The 15472-nt window shown below is 38.3% G+C and overlaps 1 protein-coding gene across 2 annotated transcripts in view; it reads right to left on the reverse strand.

The window, feature by feature from the left end:
- Positions 1-15472, reverse strand: part of Lsm14a (LSM14A mRNA processing body assembly factor) — a 55183-nt gene that overhangs the window by 2931 nt on the left and 36780 nt on the right. Inside the window, exons 5-9 of one of the 2 annotated variants that reach the window (XM_003467204.5) lie at positions 12494-12670; positions 12160-12225; positions 6663-6845; positions 6377-6548; positions 5165-5399 (exon numbers count right to left, since the gene is read on the reverse strand). In XM_003467204.5, coding sequence (XP_003467252.1) covers positions 5165-5399; positions 6377-6548; positions 6663-6845; positions 12160-12225; positions 12494-12670 — 833 coding nt within the window. The remainder of the gene's footprint in view (positions 1-5164; positions 5400-6376; positions 6549-6662; positions 6846-12159; positions 12226-12493; positions 12671-15472) is intronic. The other variant, XM_013149790.3, reaches the window with a different exon arrangement.

The following is a 15472-nucleotide window of genomic DNA, read 5'->3' on the forward strand; positions in this document are numbered from 1 at the left end:
GAAACTAGGGAACAGAGCAGGTTACATCTGTACTGCACATACAGAAATGTTTTTGTAATCATTCCTTCAATAATACATGTAATAACTATTTACAAAGTGCTTACATTGTATTAGGTATTTACACAAGTAACCTAGAGAGGATTTAAAATACATGAGAAGGGGACTGTTAGTGTAGTTCAGGGGAAGAATGCATGTTTAGTATGGGTGGGGCTATGGGTTCAATCCACAGCACCCCAAAATAAAATGAGGATGTGTGCAGAGTGGATGCAAACCCTGTACTATAAAGGGATCTAACAATCTGGGAATTTTGGTATTCACAGCAATCCTGAAACCAATCTTTACTAGACACTGAGGTACCTAATTTTTATGTACTAATTCTTACTTTTGCTGTTAAGATATTTTCTTTCATCTAGCTGGATTTCAAATATAATCTCATATATAACTTCATCTATGTACACCAAATCACTTAGAGAATATTATATTGAAAGAAATATGGGACAGTATTAAGTTGGTACAAGAAATAGATGAATCTGCTGCCGCCCACCAAAGCCAATCTTCATATCTCCCCACCTTTTTTTTTTTACCTTTCAGAAAGCAGTATGACAATCCAGACCTTTTAGGGTCCAAAAGCTGTAGTTTTCTGAAAGGTAAAAAAAAAAAAGAGACAGGGGAGGATGGGGAGAGGGAAAGAGAGAAGTGGGAAGAGAGATGGGGGGGGGGAGGTAAGGGAGAGGAGAAAATTAAAAAGGGAACAGAAGGAGGGGAAGAGAGTATCATGCTGAGTCATTTCAGATGCCTCATTTCTCTGCATCCTGTCTGAAAAACATGGCACTCAAACGCACGGTCATGTCCATCATGGTGTTAAGTTTAAGCATCTTGGCAGCAGCATATAAAATGAGAGCTGGCTACATGCTTATGATCCAATCCTAATCTCCACTCCTACTCCCCAAAAAAGAGACAAAAACACCACAGGACCAAATGTTTACATTTAAAATATTATCATTAAGGAAAACTGTACTAAAAATCAAGATGGTGAGTTCTAGCATTGTTTTGCTTTTTGCACCTGGAACAAACAACTTCTCAGGATACTTAATTTCCTGTGTTATATGGGCAGAGTATGAGAAGTTCTGGTTTGGCTGATTTTTAAAGGACTCTAAAAACCTATGATTCCAGGGGCTGGGGATTTAGCTCAGCGGCATAAGTACCTGCCTTGCAAGCAGGCAGTCGTGAGTTCGATAAAAAGAAAAGAAAAAAAAAAATCTTCTTTCCATGTTTACTTATGTTTTCATAAAACAACCAAACTTATGTATGCTCAGACACAAACTAAACAAAGAACCAAGCTAACTCATTTCATGAAGGCTGTTGCAATGACCCATCTCTGTAGAGAAGCAGATGATGTTTCAGAAATGAGTTAATCCTCAAATTAAATCTCCTTCATGCACAGATCATATGATTTAAAAGATACAGGTTGCTAAGGTCAGGACTCTTGGTGGAGAGAAGAGTCACTCAACTTTGTAATGCACAGTTGCAGTGCTGGCTACACTGACACACCTTGTTTTGTAGAAGGCTGAAATATTTAATTTATTTTCTCTTTGTGTTTTTTTCTTTTCTGTGGTGGTAGGGATGGAACCCTGGGGGTGCTTTATCACTGAGTGTGTGCATCATCTGTCCTTTTCATGTTTAGTCTCAAACTTACAATCCTTCTGCTTCAGCTTTGTGAGCAGCTGGAATTACCAGTGTGGGCGACAGATCAAAAGCCGTGAATTTCTTCTAACCAACACAGTAAGAATTTCAAGCCCACTATGGCTGTATACTAAGATAAGTGTCTTGGTGGAAAGAAAAGTAGAAAAAAGTTCCCACTGGGCTGGGAACAAAACAAAATACAGGAAGCAGGGTACAAATATACTTAAATTGTGTGCCTATATAGGCAGATACTACAGAGGTCAGAAAAGTAATCAGTATAGAATGAATAGGACTTTCCAGAGACAGAGTAAACTTTGGGCAAGACTGTGTAGGGTAAGTGAAAAAGGATGCCTGGCTTTAGCTGTGCCGGTGTCCCTTCTTGTCTGTAAATACCAAAAAGGCTGGAATTATATTGGTTTGTTATATCAGTGCCTAGCAGAGTGCCTGGTTTATAGGAAGAATTAGTATAGTTGGTAAAAGCTTGAGGTTAGGATTGGAATCAAGCAGTGTGTAAGAAATGACTGTTGACTTAATCTGCTTTAATCAGGTACACTGAAAGGTAATGTGAAATGAAGCTGCAAATATCAAGTGCTCTTCTCACACAGTAAGAACAGGAGGCAGTCCAATGTAACATTAGAGCCTTCTCATCATCAGAACAATGCTTCAGGGATCTGAGTCTTCTTTGAAATATTTAAGCAGATGTTGGACTATCTGTTACTCATACAGGGAATAAAGACTCTCACAGATAACGTCTACAATGTGCTTAAATTCTGCAATATACAGAGAAAGTTTTAACAAAAGGCTCAAACAAAAATCACATTACTTCAAGAAAGCTAAGTATTAATTAGTACATACAGCATGTACACAGTTTTAAGTCAATAAAGGTTTGACTGATGTTCACAGAGATAATAGTCCAGTCAGGTAAAGAAAACTAAGCAGCTACATTTACGAATATTTGAAAAAATATCATGAAGGATACATACCTTGTATATTTATAATGGATAGAGTTTAACCAAAGGGTAAAGATACTACTGGGCATGGTGGTGTATATCTGTAATCCCAGTACTCAAGAAGTTGAAGCAGGAGGACTGTTGTGAGTTTCAGGCTATCCTGGACTACACAGTTGAGTTCCCAAGGCCAGCCTAAATTATTGTAAGACCTTGCCTCAAAGGGGTGGGGGGGAAGGGAAGAGCTTTCACTCAAAAGTGTGTGGTGTGGTGTCTGTGATAGGCTGACAATTAGAACTCTTGGGAATGGGGTGGATGGCCTAGCTCCACACAAGCACTACAGAAGAAGCTTCATGCAGAAGGTCAGGCCTCTCAGCTGTTTTGAAACTCAGAGTATAATGATTGTGTGTGTGTCTTTTTGAGACACAGTCTTCCTATGCAGTTCAGTCAGGAGATCACTTTGTAGCCCAGGTTGGTCATGAAATTGCAACAATTCCCTTGCCTCAGCCTCTGAGAGCGCTGGGATTATAGGTGTGTGCCACCATTCCTGGCAAGTTTAATGATCTTTAAATTTGTATTGTAGATTAAAATTATCTTTTCACAGTTGTTAAAACTGACAGTCTAAGCAGCTTACTCATTAATGAGACATTGGCAACTATTACTGTAATCCTCAGTTGTACCTAATCTTAAACATACTTTTTTTTCTTTTTTTCAAATCAAGCTGATTCAATGTGATCTTCAACAAAAAATTGTCCTTGGGTGCTTTAAGCAGTACCTGGTATACCTGAAGTAGAGTAAACAGAGAATGAAGATTTGAAGACCTATAGTAGGTTATCATTGTAGCTGGAAGGACATCTAAAGCAATGAATATGGTCATGTAGAAATGGATCATGATCAAGGTACCTCCATCACGTAAGGAGTATACGACTAGCCAACACAGAACACTGGGAGAAGACAAAGTGTACAAAGCCAAAGAGCAAGAAAATGCTAAGGATGCTGACAGCAGACACAAAGCAGGTAAAGAAAGAAATGCAGGGCAGAAACATACAAAGTCCAAGCTGATATAATTGATAAAAAGCTCTGCATGTAAGAGATCACAAAAGGGGAAGAAGAAAGCAACACAGTGGTACATGTAGTAAACTCAGTACTTGGAATGCTGAAGCAGGACGATCCTTGGTCTGGGCTACACAGTAAGGCCTCTCCCCAAGGGGAGGGGCAGTGAACAATGAGAGTACTTGAGCATGTGAGTATATATGTAAGTTTGTAAACTGAATATTCTAGGCAGAAAAACTGGGTAAAAAGGTCCCAAGGTTGCCAGAGGTGGTGCACACCTGTAATTCTAGCGCTAGGGAGACAGAGGCAGAGGGATTACCATGAATTTGAGGCTACCCTGGGCTACCTAGCAAGAACCTGTCTCAAAAACCCCAAAACAAAAACAAACAAACAGAAAACCTTTCCAAAAAGCCAGAAAACAATTCCCTCCCCTCCCAATCTTGAGATAGGAACAATCTGGGCACTAAGCAAGAGTAAGTACATATATCTGCAGCACAGTGAATGAAGGAGGAAAGGCCAGTCCAACAGTTAACAAGGACATGCGCCCATACCAGCCTTTTGGATGGAAAAGCAGAAAGAACACAAAGCAGTTTATGCTGTCTGTGCTGAGGAAACTCCCCACCCCCTTTTCCCTCTTTCTGAGACAGGGTTTCACTATGCAGTTCAGGCTGGCCTTGAGCTCACTTTGTAGCCCAGGCTGGTCTCAAACTCACAATGATCCTCCTGCCTCAGTCTTCCAAGTGCTGGGATCACAGTTGGCTGCCACCAAGTCTTTTTAAGAAGAAAAAACCCTTCTTTTAAAGAAGAAATAACCTTAATTCAATCTCTTCACAGATTTGGGATGGGCGGAATATTTTTTCCCTAAGTAGTTCACAAAATCTAAAACTATGGCACTACATAAAAAAATGTGCATTATACTTCTAGCTGGACACAATGGTACACATCTGCAATTGTAGTTTTGAGGGACTGAGACAGGATTATAGCAAGTTCAAGGTCAGCCTGGATAACTTAGTAAGACTGTGTCTCAAAATAAAAAATAAAAAGGGATTAAGGATATAGCTCCATGTGAAAGCTCTAGGTTCAATCCCCAATGATGCGGATAAAAAAAATCATCATATCTCCATCTCTTACTTCAAGTTGAAAAGAACTAAGAACAGATAAAGAATTTTTTAGACTCATTAGCCAAGAAGTTACTGTCTTAAAATTACAGAAACATTGCCAGGTGTGGTGGTGCACATATCTGTAATACAGGCACCAGGGAGGCTAAGGCAGAAGGATTTTTTCAAACTCAGCATCAGTCTAGGCTACGCAGTGAGACCTTGTTTTTAAAAATAAAACAACATAAAATAGAAACATTATTATTAGGTATATTTTCCATGGAAAATTCAAACTGGGAAGTTATTTTAATACTCTCAAAATAATTTACACAAAATAAAACTTTCATAAAACTGAATGCCAATGCCAAAGCATACAAGACTTACCCTATATTCAAAATCTGCAAACTCCCTTCCTCCACGACCTCCTCTGAATCCACCACGAAATCCTCGAGGAGTAGTAAAGGTACCACCTCTGCCACCACCACGTCCTCTGCCACCACGGAAACCAAGACCTCCTCTGCCTCCTCTATACCCTCCACGGCCACGGTTTGGACGGAGTGGAATTCCAAAAGTTTCAGCATTTAATCGCCTTTCTTCAGCCCAGGTTGGTCTCCGTTCTCTATTATAAAAGTAAATCACCTTTAGCATATCCTGTTTAAAAGAACATTTTCCAGCAAAAATACATAGTATAGTTCCTAAATTAAGGTGAATAACAAAAAATCAATTTAAAATGAGCATTCAAGCTACTTGGGAAGCTGTGGAGGAAGGATCTCAAGTTCAGGCCCAGCCTGGGTTACTTAGTGAGATCTTGTCTCAAAATAAGAATACTCCCTAGATTCAAAATGCAGGTACTGTATGTAACTGGGAAAAAGAAACACAAAAAACCAACAGCTCCTCTCAAAAAAAAAAACTCAATTAAAAAAGCATTAAAAAAAAAAAAGACTTGTCTAAACCATCTCAGCTGTCCATGGCATACAAGCGCTGTACGTTCCCACAACAGAATCATCTTCCCTCTCTGTGTTTAATTGAAGCTAACAATGGTTACCAGGTGGCACCAAACTGCAGCCAGAACAGACAGTATGAATTGAGTGGGCAACTTCTAGAACTCTTATAAGACATAGTCTTTTCACCTCACAGTAATGTACTGGTAATTTTCTAGACCCGTATTTATTACAATATGGCAGTTTTACTGCATCAGCAAATGTCAAAGAAATATAATCCTGGTCCTGGCTTCATATGAACTACAGTATAAAGCTATACAGGAGAAAGTCTTATTTACATGAATGAATGCTTCTGTCTTAATTATTAACACTTAATTACAAATGTGATTACAGTCCTAATCAATGTAGTTTTTTTCTTTTCTTTCTTTTTTTTTTTTATCAGTACCAGGGATCGAACTCACGACCATGCGCTTGCAAGGCAGGTGCTTATGCCCAGGTTGGCCTTGAACATGTGGAGATACTCTTACCTCAGCTTCCTGAATGCTGGGATTATAGGCAGGCACTACCATACTAGGCAACCTGGTGAATTTATATAGGAAGTAATTTTTTATACTTTATATTCTAAGAGCATGAAGAACATCTTAAAAGACAGTACCTATTATCATCACAAGAAATATTATCAAAGAAGGATTTAGTTTTGTCATAATAGCAATTAGGTCCAAGTGGGTCTTCTTCATCAGCATTTCCTTCACTGTTTTGGGTATCAACTCCAGAGTCTCCCTTATCTTCGCCATTTACAGGTTTTTCTTGTTTCTCAAGTTTATCTTCTAAAGAAAAGCAAAATACCATAAAATTTGTACCAAGTAAAATTAAATACATAATCTAGAAAACATCCTTAGTTCACAAACAAGATTTTTCTAAGTAGAAAAATCAAAGCTTACCTTTTAATTTAAGTTTACTGTGAAATTCTCTGTCAATTTCCTCTTTGTTAAATTGTGCATTTGCACTTTCAAAATCAAAGTCTTTCTCAAATTTCATTGGACCATCTCGCCGGATACCAAACCGTCCCCGGCCACCTCGATGACCTCCACGCCCTCTTCTTGGAGTTGCAGGAGCACCTGGAACTATGTAAATAAAGAATTTATGGGGCTGGGGATTTAGCTCAGCAGCATAAGCACCTGCCTTGCAAGCAGGCAGTCGTGAGTTCGATCCCTGGTACCGATAAAAATGAAAAAGACAAAAAAAAAAAAAAAAAAAAAAAAAAAAAAAAAAGAATTTATACAAAGGGTTCTTAGTACATTATCACTGGCTTAGGGCAGAAGTTGTCATTATACTTGTTACACTAAATGGCCCAAACCAGAAATGCTTAAAAGCCTCTGTAGACATTACTGTTTATATTTTTTACATAAAAGAAATTAACTGCTAAAATGTAATACATGAAGACTAGCATAAATAAAATGATAAATGTTTGTATATGTGGGTTCCATACTCCTATACATTATTATTATTATTTTTTTGGTCTTTTTCATTTTTATCGGTACCAGGGATTGAACTCATGACTGTCTGCCTGCAAGGCAGGAGCTTATGCCACTGAGCTAAATCCCCAGCCCCTCATATACATTATTAATAGAATATATAACCAAACATGTTTGGAGCCTTTACATTAAATTAATACACATTCCTCAAGGGCAAAGGCTTTGTTCTGTTTACTGCTATAGTCCCCAAACCTACAAAGTGCTAGAAACATAGTGGGTCTCAAAAGAAAGCCTTTTATGCAAAGGATAAAGGGAAAGAAGATTTTTTTTTTCCTTTTCTTTTCTTTTTTTTCTATTGTCACCCCAGTTGCCACTGTCATAGGTCTGCACTCTCTCCCCAGCCGCCAGGCTTTCTGCCCAAGTGTGGCCTCACTCACCCTGGAGCACAGGGGTTGCTCACAGTGCTGCTGCCCCAGGCCTGTGCCCTTCAGTCCCGCAGCGTTTTCCTTGGGTATAGGGGGCCAGGCCCTCTGACTCGTTACAACAGGAGTCACCTTGGAGTGCTAGGAACTCACCGATGGTGGCTCTGCATCCTGGTGGCCTGAGGGTGAGCCCACCCCCGGTCCCCCGCTGGACGCTGGGCACTGTCTGCTTGCTGTGTCCCCCACAATTCCACGCCCAGCCCCCAGTCAGGAGGGGCAGGTCTGGAGGTGTGGAGTGGCAGCCAGCCGTGAACTTGGGCGCCCAGCTGGAACCTGAGCGGGCCCAGGCAGCTCCTTCCTCCTCACCCCTTGTTCCAGGATTGCCCCTGCCCAGTGCCCTGAGAGATGAGGGACAGAGGGACAAGGGGGGTCGACAAGAAAAGGGGGAGGTCTCAGAAGCCAAGGGATGAAGCCACTGGGCTCCCCTCGCTCTCTCACCCCATAGTGCACCCCAGAGCCAGGCAACAGCTGACCCGCAGGGGACCTGGTGGCAGGGCCCTGCCCCACCGCCATGGGGTGACCTTGGGCCAGCACCACCCTCTGGGGCCTTGGACACCCCCCCCACCCAGCTACCCCCCTCTGCGCTCTGTGAAGTGTGGGAAACCGGGTGGTGGGTGCATGGTGGCTGGCGTGTTGGGGTTCCCCCACTGCGGGGAGAGGGGCAACCCGGGAAATCCCCAGCATGTGGAAGAGACGGAGGGAACGCGGGCCCAGCTCCTCACTGGAGGGAGCCCCGGGTCAGGGAAAGAAGATTTACAGTAAGAAAAATATGTCAATGTTTATGAGCACAAACTAAAAGGTTTGAGATATTAGTATATTTCTATAAAATGGACAGGAAGCACCAGTCTTCACTGGGTCCAAACACTTCTACTTCATTTCACTTTCTCTGACTACACAATATTGAAGCCTTCCTAGACATACCTATGTAGTCAGTCTCTCTACATAACACGTTTTAGTCAATCACATGAGATTGATAAAACACAAAAATAGGATAATTTTATAGTGAAAACTTGGGAACATAATAGCCAACATAAGAGAAATAATAAAAAAGTGAAATATGAAACTGAACTGAATTTGATGTAAATTAACTGTAAAAGCCAGGCATGGTGGTACATTCCAGCAACCCCAGCACTCTGGAGACTGAGGCAGGGAGGTCTGCTGTGAGTCTGATGTCTGCCTGAGGTACACAGTGAGTTTGAGGCCAGCCTGGACTACATGGTGATAGCCTGTCTCAAAAAAAAGTTCACTGCAAAAATGCAGAGCATAAAACAACAATATGAATTTAATGATTATAATTATGTGAAATGTTTAATATATGCTGACAAAGATCAGAAGTGACTACAAGGATACATACAGATTTGTGTTCACTTGTTTGGTGAGGTTTGGCAAACTGCCTGGATTTGAGAAAACAAGCCAGAAAAGCCCACAGAAACATGTCCAGACATTTAAGTCTAAAGAAGCAGTATGTTTAGAACATTCAACTTTACTACTAAAATGACTTGTCTGTATGCTAGAAATGCAGATCTGTCAATAAAATTCTGGAGCTGGAGTTATAGCATTTAGTGGTAAAACACTTGGCTAGCAAAAAATAGGGCCTGGGTTCAATCAAGCCAGGCAGGTGGCACTGACTATAATCCCAGCACTCCAGAGGCTGAAGCAAGGGGATCAATGATTTACACAGTGAGTTTCAGGCCAGCCTGGACTACATAGTAAGACTCTGTGTCTCAAAACAACCAAACTGCTGGGCGTGGGTGGTGTGGTGGCTCATGCCTGTAATCCCAGCAGTTGGGAGGCTAAAGCAGGACAACTGCCACAAGTTTAAGGCCAACATGGGCTACATAGTTAGTTCAATGACAGCGTGAACTACATAATGAGACCCTGTCTCAAAAAAACTCCCCAAACCAACGAAACTCAAAACTAACCAAATCAAACCAAACCAAACCAAACTTCTGAGTACAGATGTTTACGTCTGTAATATTGAAGAGAAAAATTTGAATGAATATTTAGTTAAGGAACTTTGGTGACAGGATAGAGTATTGAGTTCTGAAGAGCAATGAAATATATTTTTATTTTAAACTTTATATGATAATAAAATTATGGCAAGTATTTTGAGAAGAGTTGTCTCCTTTTCCAAACTAAAAGATAATCAAAATATAGGAGAAATAAGAGTACACATTTAAGCTGGGCATGGCAGTGAATGCCTTTAACCCTGACACTTGGGAGGCTGAGGCACGAGGATGGCTGCAAATTCCAGGCCAGCCCAAACTCCCAACTGCACTGGAAAACCTTGTCTTAAAAAGATTAAAAAAAAAAAAAAAAAAAAAAAAAAAAAAGTACACATTTACAAACACTGTGTCTTGGCTGCTGCTTTTTTTTTTTTTTTTGAGACAAGGGCTTGCTTTGTAGTTCAGGTTGGCCTGAACTTGTGGCATCCTTCCTGCCTCAGTCTCCTAAGTGCTAGGATTACAAGCATGTGTCATCATGCACAACTCTAGGGTTTTTTTTTTTTTTTAAATTTTTTTAAAGCCAGTCAAATTTAGCAGCGGGGGGGGGGGGGGGGTTTAGTATACCAACTTTAGTGACACTAATGTTAGTAAGTTCTGATAACCCACTGCCATCGGACCAGCCAACTCTAGGTTTCTTAAACTGATAAAATTAACTACTTTCTAATGATGAAATAAAAATTATACATTAGATTTGTAATTTTGAAATTAGATTTTAAATTTTGAGGTGTATTAAATTATAATAAATTTGAAATTAATAAAATGATTGCTTTGGGTAAATGTTACAGAATATGAAACAAAGCAAATGTAAAACTTTACTGAATCAACAACCAGGAAAGAAAATTAAAATTCTTAAGCACTTCAAAAAAAAAAAGGCCCCGGAATAATTTTTTTTTTCCTATTTGAGACAGGGTCTTTCTACGTAGTTCATGCTAGCCTTGAATCATGGTGATCCTTCTCCTCTCTCAACCTCTCAAATAATGGGATTATGAGTATGTGCCACTACATCCTGCTGGATTTATGTAATTATAAGGAGGAAACTTTTTCTCTCTGGTACTGAGGATGGATTGGACCCAGGGCCTCATACATGATAGATACATGCTCTACCACCAAAGCACTTTCCCAAACCCAACTGAGAAACTTTCCAAGCATGTAATATAGGAAACAATCAAATATAGGAAACAATCAAAACAATTTCATAATTGTAATAAGAAATTGATACAAAAACTGTATAAACAGCAAGCCACAGAACCAAGTTCTAAACATCAATGTATGAATCATACTAGCAAGGTAATAGTCATGAACATATGAAAAGACAAATCTATAATCAAGTAGAATTTTTTGTAGAGATGTAATATTTTATAAAACCTTTCACAATGTGGTGGCGTTTGTTTGTAATCTCAGCACTCTGGGAGGCTGAAGGAGATAATCCTACCTCAAACTAAAAAATACCAAGGGTCGCAGAATTGTAGCTAAATCTGAAGGTTCTGGATTCAATTTCTAGTACAACACACACATGCACATCCACTCAAACACACACAAAAAACTTTATTTGCCAGATGTGGTAGGTACCTCTTTAATCCCAGCACTCTCAATGCTAAGACAGGAGGATTACCATGAATTTGAGTTCACTCTGGCCGGTCTGAGTGAGACCATTATCTCAGGGGTGGAAAAAAACCAAAAAACAAACGAACAAAACAAAAAACCCAAACCCCAAAATCCAACCAACCAAAAACCCGAACACCAACAAAACCTTTATTTAAAAGTAATGATAAGTGAGTGGGTGGCACACAACTGTAATTCTAGCACTTGGGAGGCTGAGGCAGGAGGACTGCTGCAGTTTGCGGACAGTCTGGGCTACACACTGACTTTAAGGCCAACCTGAATTACAGAGTGAGACCCTTTCTCAAAAAAAAAAAAAAAAAAAAAAAAAAAAAAAATCAAAAAACCCCAAATGCCCCCCAAAGAAAATAATTATAGTAATAAAAAATTTTTAAATCAGTGAAGACAGGTATATCAAGCCCACCATCCAGCTTTCTAATGGTAAAGTATTACATAATTATTCATTTTCAAAACCACGGAATCAATCAACTGAACTACACACCTTAGGTAGATGTCACCAGTTTGTTTTTTCTTTGTAGTGCTAGGAATTGAACCTAGCATCTCATACATGATAGCACTCTACCATGGAGGTACTCCCAGACCTAGTAATTTTGTTCTGTTGTTTTTACAGTTCTGTCTCTTACTAGAGATTGAACCCAGAGCCTTTACACTGAGCTACACTTTTTGAGACAGGATACCTAAGTTGCCAGGGCTGGGCTCCAACTTACCATCCTTCTGCCTCTGAGTGCTAGGATTACATGTTTGTGCCATCAAGTCCAGTTCTGTGTTCCACTTTTTCAGTCATCATGTATTATACATTTAAAATGCTCTCTATTGTGAAGCAAAGAATATGGCTTTCAGATTCAAGTAACTTACCTATTTGTCTCTTGCTATCATTTCTGAGTTGCTCATTTTCTGGTCTTGAAACTTTGTGTAATTCAGCTGTGGAAGGAGACATGCAAAGTGACAAATCAACTCAGGATACATAAAAACTTTTGTAAAGTTGAAAACGGGTAGAAAAAAATCCCATAAAAAAAAAAAAAACCTGTGCAATTTCCCCAATACCATTTCAAGTCAAACCTGAAAGCTTGAATATTCTATTAAATTCAGTTTAAACCTAGAATCAACCCTATAAAGTAACATTCTCTTAATGAGGTGAACAAAAAATACTGATCGGTCAATCAAGAATAATAAGTAGCTCAAGTTCTACCTCGCCTGTGCTCTTGATTCTCTATTGCTTTTTGGCTAGTAGATGGCAAAGGCCTGGTTGATACAGGGCTCCTTCTCCCAACAGGTGCTGCAGCAGGTAAGTGGGCTGAGGCGGTCTGTACTGCTTGCTCCATGGTTGGACTTTTTCTCAAAGGATCTAACTGAGGGCTTGAATGACCTAAAATGTAACCAAAAGATAATCAACTATTCTAATGGGAATTTCAAAATAATCTAGCCCTTTTGAAAAGGTTCTAGGGTTTAACTTCTAACAATTCAAATTTTTAGCAAAAATTAAGAGTTAATCTGCTTATTAGGTCAAAGTTCAAATTTGATTATTCTTAGCAAGCTGGTTATTAAGCAATACTGTTTCATTGAGTTCTATTACAACAAAATAAAGCACAGAAAACCAAGGTAGGTGGTTTTTAAATAACTCAGGCTGGGGCTTGGGTAATGAAACATAAAAACTAAAAGGTCAGTAACAAATAAACCCTTCAGATAATTATATAGTAGCCGTGTTCATTCTTTGCCACTGTATAGATGTCTTGGTAAGTTTTTGGCTAATTTGGGGCTTAAACTTCAGAATTTCCATTTTTCCTTTTATGAGGTCAGAATCTTGCTACCATCTGAACAGAAGAATAAAACACTAGTACTTTCATCATTTTTTTTGTCCCTATAATACTGCTGTACCAGAATATGACATTCTGCTTAAATATTACGCTCATTTTATGCAAAATATTTCCACATACCTCTGTACACATAAGCTCCAAACCAGTAAACTGGTAAGTGCTGGTAATAGTTTAGTTCAGGGATAATTTATTGGCAATACTCCCTAAGTTCACACTTTACCTAAAGTATACAATTACAAACATGTATCATCACTTCTAGCCATTAATGGCTAAATCATGTTAGCCAAAACATTTAAATTATCATTAAAGCATTTAAAAATCAAGTTTGATTAATAGAAACACTAAAATGTACATATAAAAAATTGTAAGGGAAAATTATGATGGTTTATGTAAGTTTTTGTCTATAACAAAATAATTATATAATCGAATTCATGACTTCTTGTTTGCCAGGAAGGCATTATACCACTGAGCTATATATTCCCAGCTCCCTCAAGTCTTTCTCTCTGAAAAAAGATGCTGTGACTAAGAAGTATTACAGAAATACATGGGATAGGGCAATTAAATAAAGTACTAAATTAATTCGTTATTTTTCATATTATAATCATGATGCCAATTTTGCTATAAATGGGGAAATATAGGTGATGTGGATATAGTATTAGGAATAAATCCAGAAACTATTTCAGCATAATAAAAACACATTCCTTTAAGTAATTTTCACATTCTTATTACAATTAAAAGAGAATTCTAGGTGTTTTGTTTTGTAAAATTCAGAATTTTTAGTTAGTGAAATTTTAATGCTCCATGTCTTTGACAATAGTCACGTAAATATATCTAACTTTCTTTCAATAAAATGAAATTTTGTCCTTTGGTCCTGAGGATTAAACCCAGGTATGTTATGCAAGTACTCTACCTACTAAGTCACATTCCTGATCCTTTTATATTTTGAGACAGGGTATTGTTAAATTCCCCAGGCTGGGATCAAATTTGTGATCCTGTTGCATTAGTCTCCCAAGGAGATAGGATTATAGGCATGTGTCACAACAACCAACAAATTTGACACTTTAATCTACTTTTTAAACAGGAGGGTGTGCTCAGGATTGAACCTAGGACCTCATGCATCTAGGCAAACCATTCTACTACTGAGCTACACCGGCCAGCTGTTAAATTTTTAAACCTAGAACTGTTTCTGACTTTTTATTTTGTTCTATTCATCTTAAAATTTACTCCTGTATTCCTTTATCTTACATATATTTTACTTTCAAGCAGGTAAGCCATTACTTTTATTTTTTAAGTATGTTCTGATCTATATCTTCATTTAAAGATAATCTTCCTGATCAAAAGTATAAATTTATTATGAAAAGTATCTATCCTGAATTGTTTATCTAGAAATAAGACATTCTTCACTATTATAGTATGTGATGTGTATTACATTTTGCATTTTTCTCCATAGAAACCAGTTATATATCCTATGTATTTCATATTTGTCATTAATGTCAAACTTCTATCTGTCATTATTATTATCAGCCTTTTATTTCTGTTTCATAGCATAGGGTAAGTTTTAAGACTTATTGAATTTTGCACGGTTATTTTATATTTTACCTCTAATTTAAGTCTTAATTTTTGTTTTTCAGTGAGTTGTCAATTCTAAGCACAAAATTAGTAACTAGTGCTAATTCCAATATTTATGCCTCGTATTTACTGCCTCATGTGTACCTGATACAGCTGAAAATTCCAGGAAACAGTGAGTAGCAGCAATAGCAGATGTTTGTATTTGTATTAGTATTGTATCAGTAAGAATTTTTCTGGGGCTTTAATGCTAAGTTTGATGTTAGCTACAGTTAAGACCGTTAACCTATACTAACCATGTTCTATGTGGTGAGGATCATATATGTTATGTAAGTGTGAACACTCCAGGAAAGTCTCACTTTATAGTTTAAGAAACTAATCCTTAGAGAGATTAAGTACTTCCTTAGTAAGGAAAGAATTCTAAAATATGTTTCTAATTCTTTTTTTTTTGGTACTGGGGATCGAACTCAAGACTTTGTGTTTGCCAGGCAGGCGCTTAAGCCATTGAGCTAAATCCCCAGCCCATGAATTCTAAAATATGTGTAATGTATAATAATTAAGATATTTTATGTTGACATGAATAGCAGATACTATTTCAAAACAACTGAGATATCACGTTATGTTTAGATTGGCTTGATTGTTATAGTCAATGGCTTTTTACTCTTTTTTTTTGTACCAGGGATCAAACTTGAGACCTTGTGCTTGTCACGGAGGTTCTTATGCCACTGCGCTGAATCTCCAGCCCAGTCAACAGCTTTTAAAAATTATAAATATAGCATCTTTTTGAA

Source organism: Cavia porcellus, unplaced genomic scaffold (genome assembly GCF_034190915.1).
Source record: "Cavia porcellus strain 051 isolate PalLab524CR breed Dunkin Hartley unplaced genomic scaffold, mCavPor4.1 scaffold_7, whole genome shotgun sequence".
Taxonomy (NCBI): Eukaryota; Metazoa; Chordata; class Mammalia; order Rodentia; family Caviidae; genus Cavia; species Cavia porcellus.